We start from the raw sequence: 14,190 nt of genomic DNA, 5'->3' as shown, positions 1-14,190 counted from the left end.
AATCCCCCCAAAAAAGAGATAATCAGAAAACAAATAATAAAATAGGAAACTTAAATCCAATAGTTATCAATCATATTAAACGTAAATGGTCCAAAACTTATTAATTAAAAGAGGTTGTCAGATTAAATTTAAAAGAAAAACAAACAAGAAACCATCTGAAAATACAATGATACAGCCAGGTATGGTGTCTCACGCCTGTAATCTCAGCATTTTGGGAGGCTGAGGTGGGTGGATTGCTTGAGCCCAGGAATTCAAGACCAGCCTGGGCAACATGGCAAAATCCCATCTTTATTTTTACAAATTAAAAAATAGATGAATATCATGATATATAGATTAAAAGCAAAAAGGTAGAAAAAGATATGTCATTCCATCACTAGCCCAAAAAAGTATACTACTACTACTAATATAAAATGCTAATTTTATATTAGTATTAAATAGTGGTATTTATTTATTTATTATTATTTTTTTTTTTTAGATGGATTTTTGCTCTTGTTGCTCAGGCTGGAGTGCAATGGCGCAATCTCGACTCACCGCAACCTCTGCCTCCTGGGTTCAAGTCACTCTCCTGCCTCAGCCTCCCGAGTAGCTGGGATTACAGGCATGTGCCACCACGACCGGCTAATTTTTTGTATTTTTAGTAGAGACAGGGCTTCACCATGTTGGTCAGCCTAGTCTCGAACTCCCGACCTCAGGTGATCCTCCAGCCTCAGCCTCCCAAAGTGCTGGCATGAGCCACCGCACCTAGCCTTACTATCTGACCTTTTACACAAAAACTCTGGCAAGCTCTGGGTTAGGCAAAGTTGTTAGATGAACTCCAAACGTGTAAAAGAAAAAAAGTGATAAATCAGATAAATCAGACTTCATCAAAATTTAATACTTATACTCTGGGAAAAAGACACTGTTAAGAGAATGAAACACAAGGCACAGATGGGGAGAAAATATATGTACATCACACAGCCTAACAAAGCACTTATATCAAAAATATATAAAGAACTCTTACTACTCAAAAATAAGAAATTGGCCGGGTGGCTCATGCCTGTAGTTCCAGCACTTTGGAAGGCCGAGACAGGCGGACTGCTTGAGCTCAGGAGTTCAAGACCAGCCTAGGCAACACAGTGAAAACCCAGCAATAAAGGTTTATCTTTATTGCTACTCAGCAATAAAGAAACTACTGATACACACAACAACATGGATGAATCGCAAATACATTATGCACTGTATATATATAAACTATTTAAAAATTAAAATACCTTTTTAAAAGTCAAACAGTACATAAAAAAATATGATCAAGAGAGGTTCGCTGCAGGAATGCAAGGGTGGATCAATATTATAAAATCTAATATAATTCTATGAATATACACCACTGCAATTAATATGTAGCATTCAGGAGAAAAACTATATGATCATCTTAAAAGACGCTAAGATGACATTTGACAAAATACAATAGCCATATCTGATTTTTTTTTAAACTTAAACAGGGAAAAAAGAGAAACACGTGAATACACTCAACATATTGAAGGTCTCAAACCAACACTTAACTATGAAATAGTCACATCAGTTCCATTAAATTTGGAAAGCATACTAAGATGACTATCGTTATAACTAACATTTAACATTGTTTTGGGCCGGGCACGGTGGCTCAAGCCTGTAATCCCAGCACTTTGGGAGGCCGAGATGGGCGGATCATGAGGCCAGGAGATCGAGACCATCCTGGCTAACACGGTGAAACCCCGTCTCTACTAAAAATACAAAAACTAGCTGGGTGAGGTGGCAGGCGCCTGTAGTCTCAGCTACTCGGGAGGCTGAGGCAGGAGAATGGCGTAAACCCGGGAGGCGGAGCTTGCAGTGAGCTGAGATCCGGTCACTGCACTCCAGTCCGGGCGACAGAGCAAGACTCTGCCTCAAAAAAAAAAAACAAAAAACAAAAAAAAAAAACATTGTTTTGGAGATGGTACACAATGCAATTTGCTTCTTTCTTTTTTCTTTTTTTTTTTTATCACCCAGGTTCCCATCAATGGTAGAGGGCAATGTAATTTGAAGAGAAAAAGGAGATATAAATATAAGAAAATCAGAGATGTACATATGATTCATTTTCACAGATGATACAACTTTATTCCTAGAATAAAATTATTCCAATCAAAGCAAAAGCTACAAGAAACAATTAGAAAAAAGAATAGGTGACTAACTACAAAATTAATTTTTAAAATTCATTAGTTTTTAACTAGAAGCCCTAGGAGAGCAGGTATTTTTATAGACAAAGATAAAATAAGATTTCATGGCATAAGTGAAAATATTTAGCAAATGAATTGTACTTCATCCAATTTTGTAAAAAGTATGTATGCACACATGTGCTGGGCGCAGTGGCTCACGCCTGTATTCCCAACACTTTGGGAAGCCAAGGCGGGAGGACTGCCTGAACTCAGGAGTTCAACACCAGCCTGGGCTGGTGAAACCGCATCTCTACTAAAAAAAAATACAAAAAATTAGCCAGGTGTGGCAGCGAGCGCCTGTAGTCCCAGCTACTCAGGAGGCTGAGGCAAGAGAATCACTTGAACCTAAGAGGTGGAGGTTGCAGTGAGCCAAGATTGCGCCACTGCACTCCAGCCTGGGCGACAGAGCGATATTCCAGCTCAAATAAATAAATAAATAAATAAAAGTATGTATGTACACATGTTCACACAAAGATGGTTACCTAATGAGAGGAATCAAAATATTAATGTTCTGGGTTTTCTAAATTGTCTACATTACTTTCCTGATAAAGGGGAAAAGCAAAAATAAAATTTAAAGGTTTTACCAAGTTTTCAAAAGCATTATTTATAAAAGTCAAAGCTTTTTTCCTAAACTAATTACCGAAATCACAGACTAATGAATGTCAAAAGCTCAAAAATGGGGTGAACAAACTATGGCCAGCCACAGCCTGTTTTTGTAAATAAAGTTTTATTAGAACACAGCCATGCTTATTTGTTTACTTATTGTCTACGGCTGCTTTGATGCTACAAGGGCAGAGCTGAGCAGCTATGACAGAGCCAGGTGGCCTGCAAAACCTGAAATATTTACTAATTGGTAACCTAAGAACAAGTTTGCCAATCCCTTGCCCATCAGATCATCTAGTCCATCCTATACAGTACAAGTGAGTAAACTGGGGTCCACAGAAGAATGGCTTCTCTATGGTCCAAACTCAAGTAAGAAGCAATGAAGAACTCCATTTCTATGGTACTTTCCACCACTTGGCCAGGAAACTCTCAAAACAGACATCCTGTCATTTGGGAGGTAAACCTCAGGGTCTCATATCACATCGCAAGTGAGTGTATTTGCCAATAAATTGATGAGAAGAAGACTTTGGGCCTAGTCAGTATCCAAGAACATCTGCTAAAGGTCTGAGTAAACCTCAGTAGATTCTAGAAAAAGTTAATTTAAAACTACATAGGCCAGGCACGGTGGCTCATGCCTGTAATCCCAGCAATTTGGGAGGACAAGGTGGGCACACTACCTGAGGCCAGGAGTTCCAGACCAGTCTGGCCAACATGGTGAAACCCCATCTCTACTAAAAATACAAAAAAAATTAGCCAGGCGTGGTGATGTGCGCCTTTAATCACAGTTACTCAGGGGGCTGAGGCAGGGGAACTGCTTCAACCAGGAAGGTGGAGGTTGCAGTGAGCCAAGATCATGCCACTGCACTCCAGCCTGGGCGACAGAGGGAGACTCCATCTCAAAAAAAAAAAAAAACACTTAAGCACAGACCAGGGAAGGCTTAAAAACAGATGTTGAGAGTATAATCTGGTTCAGTCTTTTAAATGGCACACACTATAACGTAAAAATCCAATCCCACTCCTAGGAATCGACCCTACAGAAATACCAGCTTAAGTGGCTAAATGTACATCTCTAGCACATTTAGGACAGCACTGTCTGAAAAAGCAAAAAGAGCCTGAATTCTCAATACGTCTAGTTTTTTAAGGCAAATCAATATTATCAGCAAATGCAGTTATATATTAATGAAGAGGGGGCGCTTCATGTCTTTACCTTACAGAGGGTCCTAACCTGAGCAGGTAAATTTGTGACCCTCGCCATAAACAATCTCCACTGTTAGGATTCTTCTGAGACACAGAGAAGATTCATAACTCATGCTATTAAGGCAATTAAGGAAAACCAATATACCTGGAAGCAGGTAATCTTCCAAGTTTACAGAGGATCAGAAATCCAATGCATTTCACCTGGATAATTCAGACTCAAAAGTTCAAATATGTATCTGAAATTACAGTAAAACCACTTTAAAACTTTTTATTCTTTGCACAGCACTTTGAAAGCATAGTACAGTCATAAGGTGGAGAAATAAGTAACTTACTGAATAAGACTTTAAGAAGTGTGTGAAATAATTTTAATGTCTACAAAAACAGGGAAAAGTGCACTTTCTTTCTGTCTACGTGATCTCTTGATTACTGTGAGAAGAGTGTTGAAATCTACAATATTGTTAAGGATTTGTCTGTTTCTCCTTGGAGTTTTATCAGTCCTCATGTACCTCATAAACCTTTAGAAAGAACTGTTTTAGGATGGGCTAAGATGTCATTCACTATATTAAATATTGGACCATCTCTTGAGACAAGTATCTATGCAAGAATTAGAAAGACAAAAGGACAAGAGAAATTCCACACAGATTAATACATGCATTTCCGAAATACTTTTTTAACTTCCATAAATAGAATATACTATATACTATACACAGACCTCAAAAGAGGCACTATGAAACATACTGAAATCGAGCAGGAAGCCATATTTCTAGTAAAATATATAAACTGCATCTACTGACCATTGCCATTTGGTATGAATCACATGGCCATGCCGTTTCCCAAGTGTGTGAATTACAGAACATATCCATGAGTAGAGAGGAGTCTAAGAATAATTTTCTTAGCGAACCTCAAGGGGGTTCCATAGATAAATAATTTGGCCAGTGACTCCTGAGAAAGAGATTGTATACAGGAGAACCCAGACACACTAGGACATACTAACATCTCACAATTCAGTTTGTATATCAGCTTTTACACTTTTATAACACTGAAATTCTCTGAATTATCACATTTAATTTCTCAACCAAAAGCCTCTGAATCCTAATCCTTCCTTCTCTTCTGGCCTATATATATAACTTTCAGCTTAACTTTACCAGGACTGTGGCAGATTTTGTAATCACATGTTAACTGCCTCTTCACCTTACCACCAAGAACAACAAATAATGGAAAGTCATCTCACACATGACCCCAAATCTTGTTGCAGAAATGCAATACCATCACGTACACAAATAATGCTGGGCCCAGAGTCTCCACGAAGGAGAACCTCACTCAGCCAGACCACTGGAGTAGGCTACCCAAGTTGTGCAGGATTTAGGGCAAGTAAAAGGCTAGAGAAAAAGAGATGTCGGCGGCCGGGCGCGGTGGCTCAAGCCTGTAATCCCAGCACTTTGGGAGGCCGAGACGGGCGGATCACGAGGTCAGGAGATCAAGACCATCCTGGCTAACATGGTGAAACCCCGTCTCTACTAAAAATATAAAAAAAACTAGCCGGGCAAGGTGGTGGGCGCCTGTAGTCCCAGCTGCTCCGGAGGCTGAGGCAGGAGAATGGTGTAAACCCGGGAGGCGGAGCTTGCAGTGAGCTGAGATCCGGCCACTGCACTCCAGCCTGGGCGACAGAGCCAGACTCCGTCTCAAAAAAAAAAAAAAAAAAAAAGAGATGTTAGGTAAATTCTCACTGGTCTAACAGAGGCAGACTGCCTACAATGAGTCCTGGGGAACTTTCTGCAATGATATGAAATACCCCAAATGCTCTACATTTGTGTGGTGCAATACACGTGGCTACAGAGCACTTGAAATGAGCGTATCACTGGAGAAACTGAAGTTTTCATTTCACTTAAATTTTTTTTTAAAGAGATGGGTTCTCACTCTGTCACCCAGGCTGGAGTGTGGTGGCATGGTCCATAGCTGACTAGGGCCTCAAACTCCTCGGCTCAAGCAAACCTCCCACCTCAGCCTCCCAATTAGGTAGGACTACAGGCACGCCATCCCATGCCCAACTATTTTAATTCTTTTGTAAACACCGTGTCGTCTTACCATGCTGCTCAGGCTGGTCTTGAACTGCTGCCTTAAGGGTTCTTCCCGCCTCAGCCTCCCAAAGTATCAGGACTACAGGTGTCAGCCACCACGCCTGGCCTACCTAGCTTTACTTAATTTAACTCTCTACATGCGGCTAGTGGCTACCATACTGGACAGTACAGAGAATGAAAAGAATCCACAGGCTTTCTTTGACTCGTCATTCAGCTCCACAATTACCTGTGCTGCCTACTGCATTCAAGAGATTGAACCAGGCACTACAGAGACTGAATGAGACTGTCCCTGCCCAAACTAGGTTGTAATGAAGGAAGGGCCAGATCATTAAAAGCCCATTTCAGTTCCATGTCTTAACAGATAAAGATATAGATAAAGGGGTTACATAATTAAGAGGATAAAGGGATCCTTCCTAAAGATTTATGGACTTTAGGAAGGAGCCTCAAAATACATGAAGATTGCTAGAACTTAAAGGAGAAACAGACAAATCCTTCACAATAGCTGTAGACTTCAACACTTCTCTCAGTAATCAACAGAACAAGTAGAAAGTCAGACAGATCGTAATAACACTATCAACCAACTTGACCTAATTGATATTTATGCAATACTCCACACCACAAGAGCAGAATACAAAATTCTTTTCAAGTACATATGGAACATTCACTTAGATTGACAAAATTTTGGGGTGCAAAACAAACCTCTAAAAATGTTTTATAAAATTAAAGTCATACAAAGTATACTCTGAACAAAATGAAGTTAAATTAGAAATCAGTAACAGAATGATACCTTAAAAATCCCCAAATACTTGGAAACCAAAGCAATTAATGCACATGGTCCTGGAGGTCAAGGGAGTGGGAAACAAAGGAACTCAGCCCCACCTGGCGGTAAAGGGAATGGTGATCTGAGAAGGCAGGCTGGAGAAAGTGATAGATAGGTGACTAGGAGTTAGGTATGTGAGAACTACAAAGAAATCAGTATTACTATATCCATTCGAGATGGAGAAGAAATAAGGAGTGAATAAGGAAAAGAGAAATAAGGGAAACTCATAAGTCAGTTCATCCTTGAATCCTTTTCTCCCACTCACCACATCCCAGCCTAACCAATCTATCACCAAGGATTCATTCTAACTCCTGAATTACTGTCTTCAGGCGCGGTGGCTCACGCCTGTAATCCCAGCACTTTGGGAGGCCAAGGCAGGTGGATCACTTGAGGTCAGAAGTTCAAGACAAGTCTGGCCAACATAGCGAAACCCCGTCTCTACTAAAAATACAAAAATTAGCCAGGCATGGTAGTGCGTGTCTGTAATCCCAGCTTTCTGGGAGGCTGAGGCAGGAGAATCATTTGAACCCAGGAGGCAGAGGTTGCAGTGAGCTGAGATCCCGCCACTCCACTCCACTCCAGCCCAGGCGACAGAGCGAGACTCCATCTCAAAAAAAAAAAAAAAAAAGGCAAATCAACAGAGAATGAAAGTAGATTAGTGGCTGCCAGGGATGAGCAGGAGGGAGGTGAAGAACAGGGAGTGACTGCTACAGGTATGGGCTTCTTTTGAGGGGGCATAAAAACGTGCTGGAATTAAGCAGTGTTAATGGTTGCACAACTCTATCGATATACTAAAAAAACCACTAAATTACATACGTTACAAGGGTACATTTTACAGTATGTAAATTGTATCTCCATAAAGCTGTTATCTTTTAAAAACTGAATTTTCATAAATATTGCTTGAAAATCATTCAGCAATTTAGAAGATGTCCAATAAGTGTTAGCTATTACTGTCACTATTTTTAAATTGTGACAATCAGAAATTAATATTTGAATATAGCTTACTATCTAGAAAAACATAAAAATCTTAGATACATACCAGCAGACGAAACAATTAAAACATTATAATTATATTTAATTACATGCATTTTAATTATTTCTATATGGTCACTTTCTATCTTTTCAAGTGCATTTTGATGTGTATATATATATTTTTTTATTTTAGTTAAGAAACATGCTGCCTCCTAAGGCTTGTCATTTTAAAAAACCAAAAGCATGAAAAAAATTAGAGGCCTGGTACGGCAGCTCACACCTGAAATCTCAGCACTTTGGGAGGCCAAGGCAGGCGGATCACAAGGTCGCTTGAGACCAGCCTGGCCAATATGGTGAAACCCTGTCTCTACTAAAAACACAAAAATTAGACAGGCATGGTGGCAGGCACCTGTAGTCCCAGCTACTCGGGAGGCCGAGGCAGGAGAATCGCTTGAACCCGGGAGGTGGAGGCTGCAGTGAGCTGAGATTATGCCACTGCGCTCCAGCCTGGGTGACAGAGTGAGACTCTGTCTCATAAATAAATAAATAAATAAATAAATAAATAAAATTAGAATAATGAGTGTCAGAGTTCAGCTAGTGCTGAGATCATAACCACTGTAAGCAGGCACTCAAAGAGAAGGAAGACCAAGGTGCAAAACAGAACTCAGGAAAGATCTCCCAGGAGAGGGATTCGAGCCTGGCTAAGAAGCAGGAAGGGAAAGGGGCATCAGCTAGGATTTGCTCCTGTGTCACCCAGATTACTATTTGCCTACCATGACTACCACTCTCTCACCCCCATGTCTCCACCATTAAGGGTCTTTAGTCAAAGGGAAGACACAGGGTCTTGAGGAGTGTGGAAAAGAGAACCTAACTGAAGAGACCAGAGCTCCTGGTCTTAACATCCCCAGTCTTGTGATACGCATGTTTCAATACAAACTTTCAAACACACCCATGGGTGAGCAGAAGAATAGAAAAGCACAAACTGTGTGCAAGACTACTTACTAATGCATACCTAGGACACGCCTCTCTACTACTCACAAATCATATTGCCCAACTTTTTCGTAACCCTTTTAGCTCTCATTTTGTTTAATTCTCATGTTTAACCTCTTGAGGTGCTGATACCTGAAACAAGATGTCATTAACTTCCCTTATAATCTTGACCTCCCTACTGTTACTGAAAGTGCTACCATTCTCAGGGAGGCATATGTAATGCATTCCTCTCTCTACACATCCATGTGTCAAAGCCTGAAGAACTCTAAAGCACCTCCTGGACAGGTCTTCCCTCCAGGGCTACAAAACCCACCAGCTATCTCGTCCTTGTCAATCCATCCTGCAGCAAAGAATCTAAGCTAAACTTCGCGGCATCCCTCTGAAATCATGCCCCGCTCTTTCAAGATCTTCCGGTCATCCCAATACCCAAAATTAAACAAATTTGGAATAGATTTGAAAGAGAGAGAGCTCCAGGCCATTTCCTCAGTAATTCTCTCAATTTGGGAGAAAGGGCTACAGCAGTGGGTTCAACACCTCTGTGATCTGATGTGGTTCTGTTTCATGTTTGTGCATGGTGCTGCTGGGAATACAGCATATCTCCTCGGGGTGTTTAGGAGTGAAAAAGGCCTGAGGATCACAATCTAGCACAATCCTTATTCTACAAAAGAGGGGGAAAGTACAGTTGCTACAGCCTGATCCTCTAGGTACTGCCCAACACAGCATACAAAGGAGCTTTGGTTTATTTCCTATTCACACACTCAGGCTCTTGCTAAACCGAGTTACTTGAGACTGCCCACACTTTACTATCAGTGCCTGCTGCTCCCTCCCGCTCCCTCCCCCTCCCTCCCTCCATCTGCCTGTCCTTACTCTCCACATGCCCATCCAGGAAGCCTATGCCCACACCAATCCCCTTAAACAGGGTATAAAATCTCGCCCTCCTTTAAATGTCCACTGCACTTTGTACCTCGCATGTAGCAATCAGAAATTATACTGAAAAGACATTAAGTTGGCACTGGTGGGAATAATATTGTCAAACCAGTGACAAATTCTGGTTGAGGTAAATCTATGGTTCATTCATGGCATCTCTGCCACTGATCTCCATTGTCACAATCCTTAGAGGACATAAATCGCTAACTCTCCCAGGATAACACCAGGGCTTTTGTTTTATGAAGTTATCGGGGGTTCCAAGTTTTAAAATTCCAGGTAAGTATTCTCAGAAGTCTCACATGAGACTGAGACTGAAACACAAGAATCACTCTGTTTTACATATAATTTCTTAAAATTATCAAATGCTTAATTTCAAAGTGCTGTCAGACTTTACCAAATGCCTACTGAAAACACTTCCTATACAATCCTTCTCATTATACTGGCAATGTCATAAAACCTATAGGCTGAAGTAATTCTAAATTTAAAAAGTGAAAATGAATTAAAGCATTATTCAGTCATAAGCCTTTAGCTTAAGCAAAACTAGGTGATTTCAATTTTATACTAAAAAGTTGCCATCCTTACATTTTTTCCATAAAAGGAAAACAATCTTCAATGAATAAACCTTTCATGACTTTAGTAATGTCAACTAATGTCTTTGCATTAAGTTATATTACCTACAAAATACTGAGTTATTTCTTAGGAGTGAGCTATTTCTTATGTTAGGAATGTCACGTCAGTACTTAAACCAACACTGTAAACTATAAAAATTAATCAAATTACTGTAAATCACCAATAAAGTAAATTCCTCTTTCAGCCTTCACAGTACAACAGGATTCAAATTCATCATACTTCTTCATGTGTTATTTGGGTATCTTAAACCAGTTCTAAAACTTTTTTCTTCTATCTACACATTTACCTGACAGCCTTCCTCCAGGAAGTACAGACTATAAAACCAATGAAACTGGTACTTAGCCTAAACAACTCACTGTCACGCGTTGTTACTCATTCGAGGCAAGTAGGCATGTTCTAAAAGTGTAGAACTCAAAATGTCACTCACATGGGGGGGGGTAGGGAGACGGGGGTGTGGAGAGGGAACTCAGAGGGCGGGTCAGTAAGTGCAGCAATCCACCATGGCACACGTATATACCTATGCAACAAACGTTCTGCACGCGTATCCCTTTTTTTTTTTTTTTTACAAGAGATAAGGAGAAAAAAGTCACATCCATTTTACCATAATCTTAAGAAATGATGTGTTACAAAAGGTAAAACATCTAAATTAACATCACAGCCAATAAAGGAAAATGCCTAACAAGCAATATGAAATAGCAACTCAAAAACAAAGTAACTCTTGCAATGAAAAACATTCACTGAAAAAAAAAGAAAAACATTCACTGATCAAATTGTCCATCAAAACCCAATTAAAAAAACAAACACACAAAAAAACCAATTAGATCAATTTTTAGTTTCCTAAATCCAAAGTATTTAGTGGTTATGACACCCACTGTAGAATGATCAAAACTTCATCTATTACAAGTTCACATCTACTAACAATTTATCCAACCAATCTTTGATGAACATCTGCTATGTGCAAAACACTGTTACAGGAGCTGCAGGGGGAATAAGCTCAATACCTATCTCCAAGGAGCTAATAATTTCATATAAAGACGAGACGAGTAGACACATGGTAGGCTGCAAGTATCATTAAGAAAAACAAAATGTCAGGCCAGGCACTGTGGCTCATGCCTGTGATCCCAGCACTTTGGGAGGCCGAGGCGGGCGGATCAACTGAGGTCGGGAGTTCAAGACCAGCCTGACCAACACGGAGAAACTCTATCTTTACTAAAAACACAAAATTAGCTGGGCGTGGTGGTACATGCCTGTAATCCCAGCTACTCAGGAGGCTGAGGCAAGAGAATCGCTTGAATCCAGGAGGCGGAGGTTGCAGTGAGCCAAGATTGTGCCATTGCACTCCACCCTGGGCAACAAGAACAAGAGCAAAACTCCTTCTCAAAAAAACAAAAAAAAAGTCACAAAAGCATCAAAAGTAAACACATTTTATTAAAGGACACCTAGCTACAAATTGTAATTTAAGTCAGCATATGAACAGTCTTCAATCTTAAATATTATTTGATAGGCCTTCGAATGGGACTTAAAGATAGCTGAACTGCCCTGCCAAAATGTCTCAGCTCTTTCTAACCAGAAAAAAAACTTCCTCCAGGGGTGTATGCAATTCAGTCTCCATGTTTCAATTACCAGCTCTGGGTACAAAGAAGACCAACATGTGAAGTATAGTAAAAATTATTACTATAAAAGATGCACTAGGCTGGGCGCGGTGGCTCACACCTGTAGTCCCAGCACTTTGGGAGGTCGAGATGGGCAGATCACAAGGTCAAGAGTTTGAGACCAGCCTGGCCAACATGGTGAAACCCCATCTCTACTAAAAATGCAAACATTAGCCGGGTGTGCTTGTGGGTGCCTGTAATCCCAGCTGCTCGGGAGGCTGAGGCAGGAGAATCACTTGAGTCTGGAAGGCAGAGGTTGCAGTGAGCTGAGATCGGGACACTGCACTCCAGCCTGGGTGACAGAGCGACTCCCTCTCAAAAAAAAAAAAAAAAAAGTACTCCTACAGCCTCCCCCAGACAAGACTGGCAACGATTCTGACCATCCGGCAAAAGAAATGATCTTTTTTCAGTTTGTGTTAGTTAGAACAACCTATGTGGGTTTACATTTGGCTTAATACTACCCTACTTCTCCAATAAGTATTTAAGCATCTATTAAAATCAGAAACTTTTCAAGTTAACCACTTCTACTACCCTAGTCTAAGAAAGACATGACACACCTTACTCCAAGGAAAAAAAGGTCTTTTTTCCTCACAAATATTTTCTCATAAACTTTATTTTTTAAATGTTTTTAAAACCAGATTCTAATTTAATTAATCTAGATTTGCAAAATTATAAAGGAAAAGTCTTGCCGGTTGCTGCTTTGGTTATGTTAATTTCACAATTTAATAAATTGCAACTACGTACAAAGCAGCCTTTTGCGGGGGGGCGGGGGTGTTTAACAAAATGCATCTCAGCACCAGCCTAGAGAAACTTTCTGTGAGAAAACAGAAGAGGGGTTACCAAGGAGAAATTCATTGCGGATTTCGGGAGGGCTTTTTCCTCAGAAATAGAGTGAAAAGAAAAAGTCGTCGTGTAATAAATCTGATACTGACGCTGTGTGACTTAGAAGTTGGTCCAAAAGTTCATCTTCGGCAACCATGTCTAGATGATCAACTACACATCTTCTGCAACAGGTGACACGAAACTACATTTCCCAAGCAAGGCAAAGCGATCAAATGAGTTAAGAAGCGCGTTCCTGAGGTTTTGTACTTTTATTTTTGATTTAACCAAAATAATTCTGAATCGGATGAATTCCAAAATTTGGTTAGGTCTTATTTGGCTTTCCGCTTTGCTTTATAATCAGCCATTTACCAGCAACTGTTGCACGGGCCCACTAGCACTCGAAGAATAAAAACAAACACACAGGACCAGATAAGGTTCCCCTACTAACCCAAATGATCCGTTTCCTTAACACAATTTTAAAACCACAGCTAGGGGTGTGAAAACCCATTTTTGTGTGCGTGTGTTTGTGTGCCACAATCTGTCCAAATCCTTAATTCCCTTTTAAGTAACAGATATATAATAAAAATCCGAAAGAAACCACATTAGAAATGCAAAGAGGTTTGCAAAACAAGAGGCTTCTTTCATTCCAGAAAACCACACCAAAACAAGGGGAGAAAAATGAATGCAATGGATATGTGTTTGCCAAAGTTTCAATCCTGCCCGGTGGAGACACTGCACTGGCACAAATATTGAAGAGGAAAAAGAGGGGGTGGGGGGAGAGAGAGTGCGAGCGAGTGTGGCCTGCAAACTGCAACAATGCAATCTCCATTTTGAACAATGCGCCTCTTTCCTCTTGTAAATCTAGTTTTTTGCCACTTGATGTGCCGTCGCATTTCCCCTCCGTTTGGGGGGGAGGCGGGGTTGGGGGGAGATCGGAGCAGGATGCACAGTACACGAGTGAGCAAGGGGGGAGGGCAGAGGAGGTGGGGAAGGAGTCTGCAGCAACCGGGCTGGGTGGGTACCTGGAGTGCTGCTGTAGGTACTATGGCTCCTGAAGCTGCTTTCCGTGCAGTAACTGGCGTCGTCGTCGTCGTCTTCCATCTCCTCCGGATAATCGGAGTCATCGTCGTCCTCCTCCATCTCATCCTCCTCGTCGTCCTCAGAATCCTGGGTCTCCTCGGCGTCGCCGTCCTCCTCCTCCTCCTCCTCGGAGACCATGTCCTCCTCTTCCTCCTCCTCCTCGCTCTCGTGGTCATCGTACACCACTTTGTTGACGGCCCTCCGGGCCG

The 14,190-nt window shown here is 41.0% G+C and overlaps 1 protein-coding gene across 1 annotated transcript in view; it reads right to left on the bottom strand.

The window, feature by feature from the left end:
• The window catches only part of BPTF (bromodomain PHD finger transcription factor), a 178,463-nt gene extending 164,279 nt beyond the window's left edge, over window positions 1–14,184 (bottom strand). Inside the window, exon 1 of the mRNA XM_011931095.1 lies at window positions 13,924–14,184. Coding sequence (XP_011786485.1) covers window positions 13,924–14,119 — 196 coding nt within the window. The 5' untranslated portion in view covers window positions 14,120–14,184. The remainder of the gene's footprint in view (window positions 1–13,923) is intronic.
• Window positions 14,185–14,190: the final 6 nt, after the last annotated feature.

Source organism: Colobus angolensis, unplaced genomic scaffold, assembly GCF_000951035.1.
Source record: "Colobus angolensis palliatus isolate OR3802 unplaced genomic scaffold, Cang.pa_1.0 Scaffold1, whole genome shotgun sequence".
In the NCBI taxonomy this organism is placed as follows: Eukaryota; Metazoa; Chordata; class Mammalia; order Primates; family Cercopithecidae; genus Colobus; species Colobus angolensis.
This window is presented reverse-complemented; position numbering and strand designations above follow the sequence as displayed.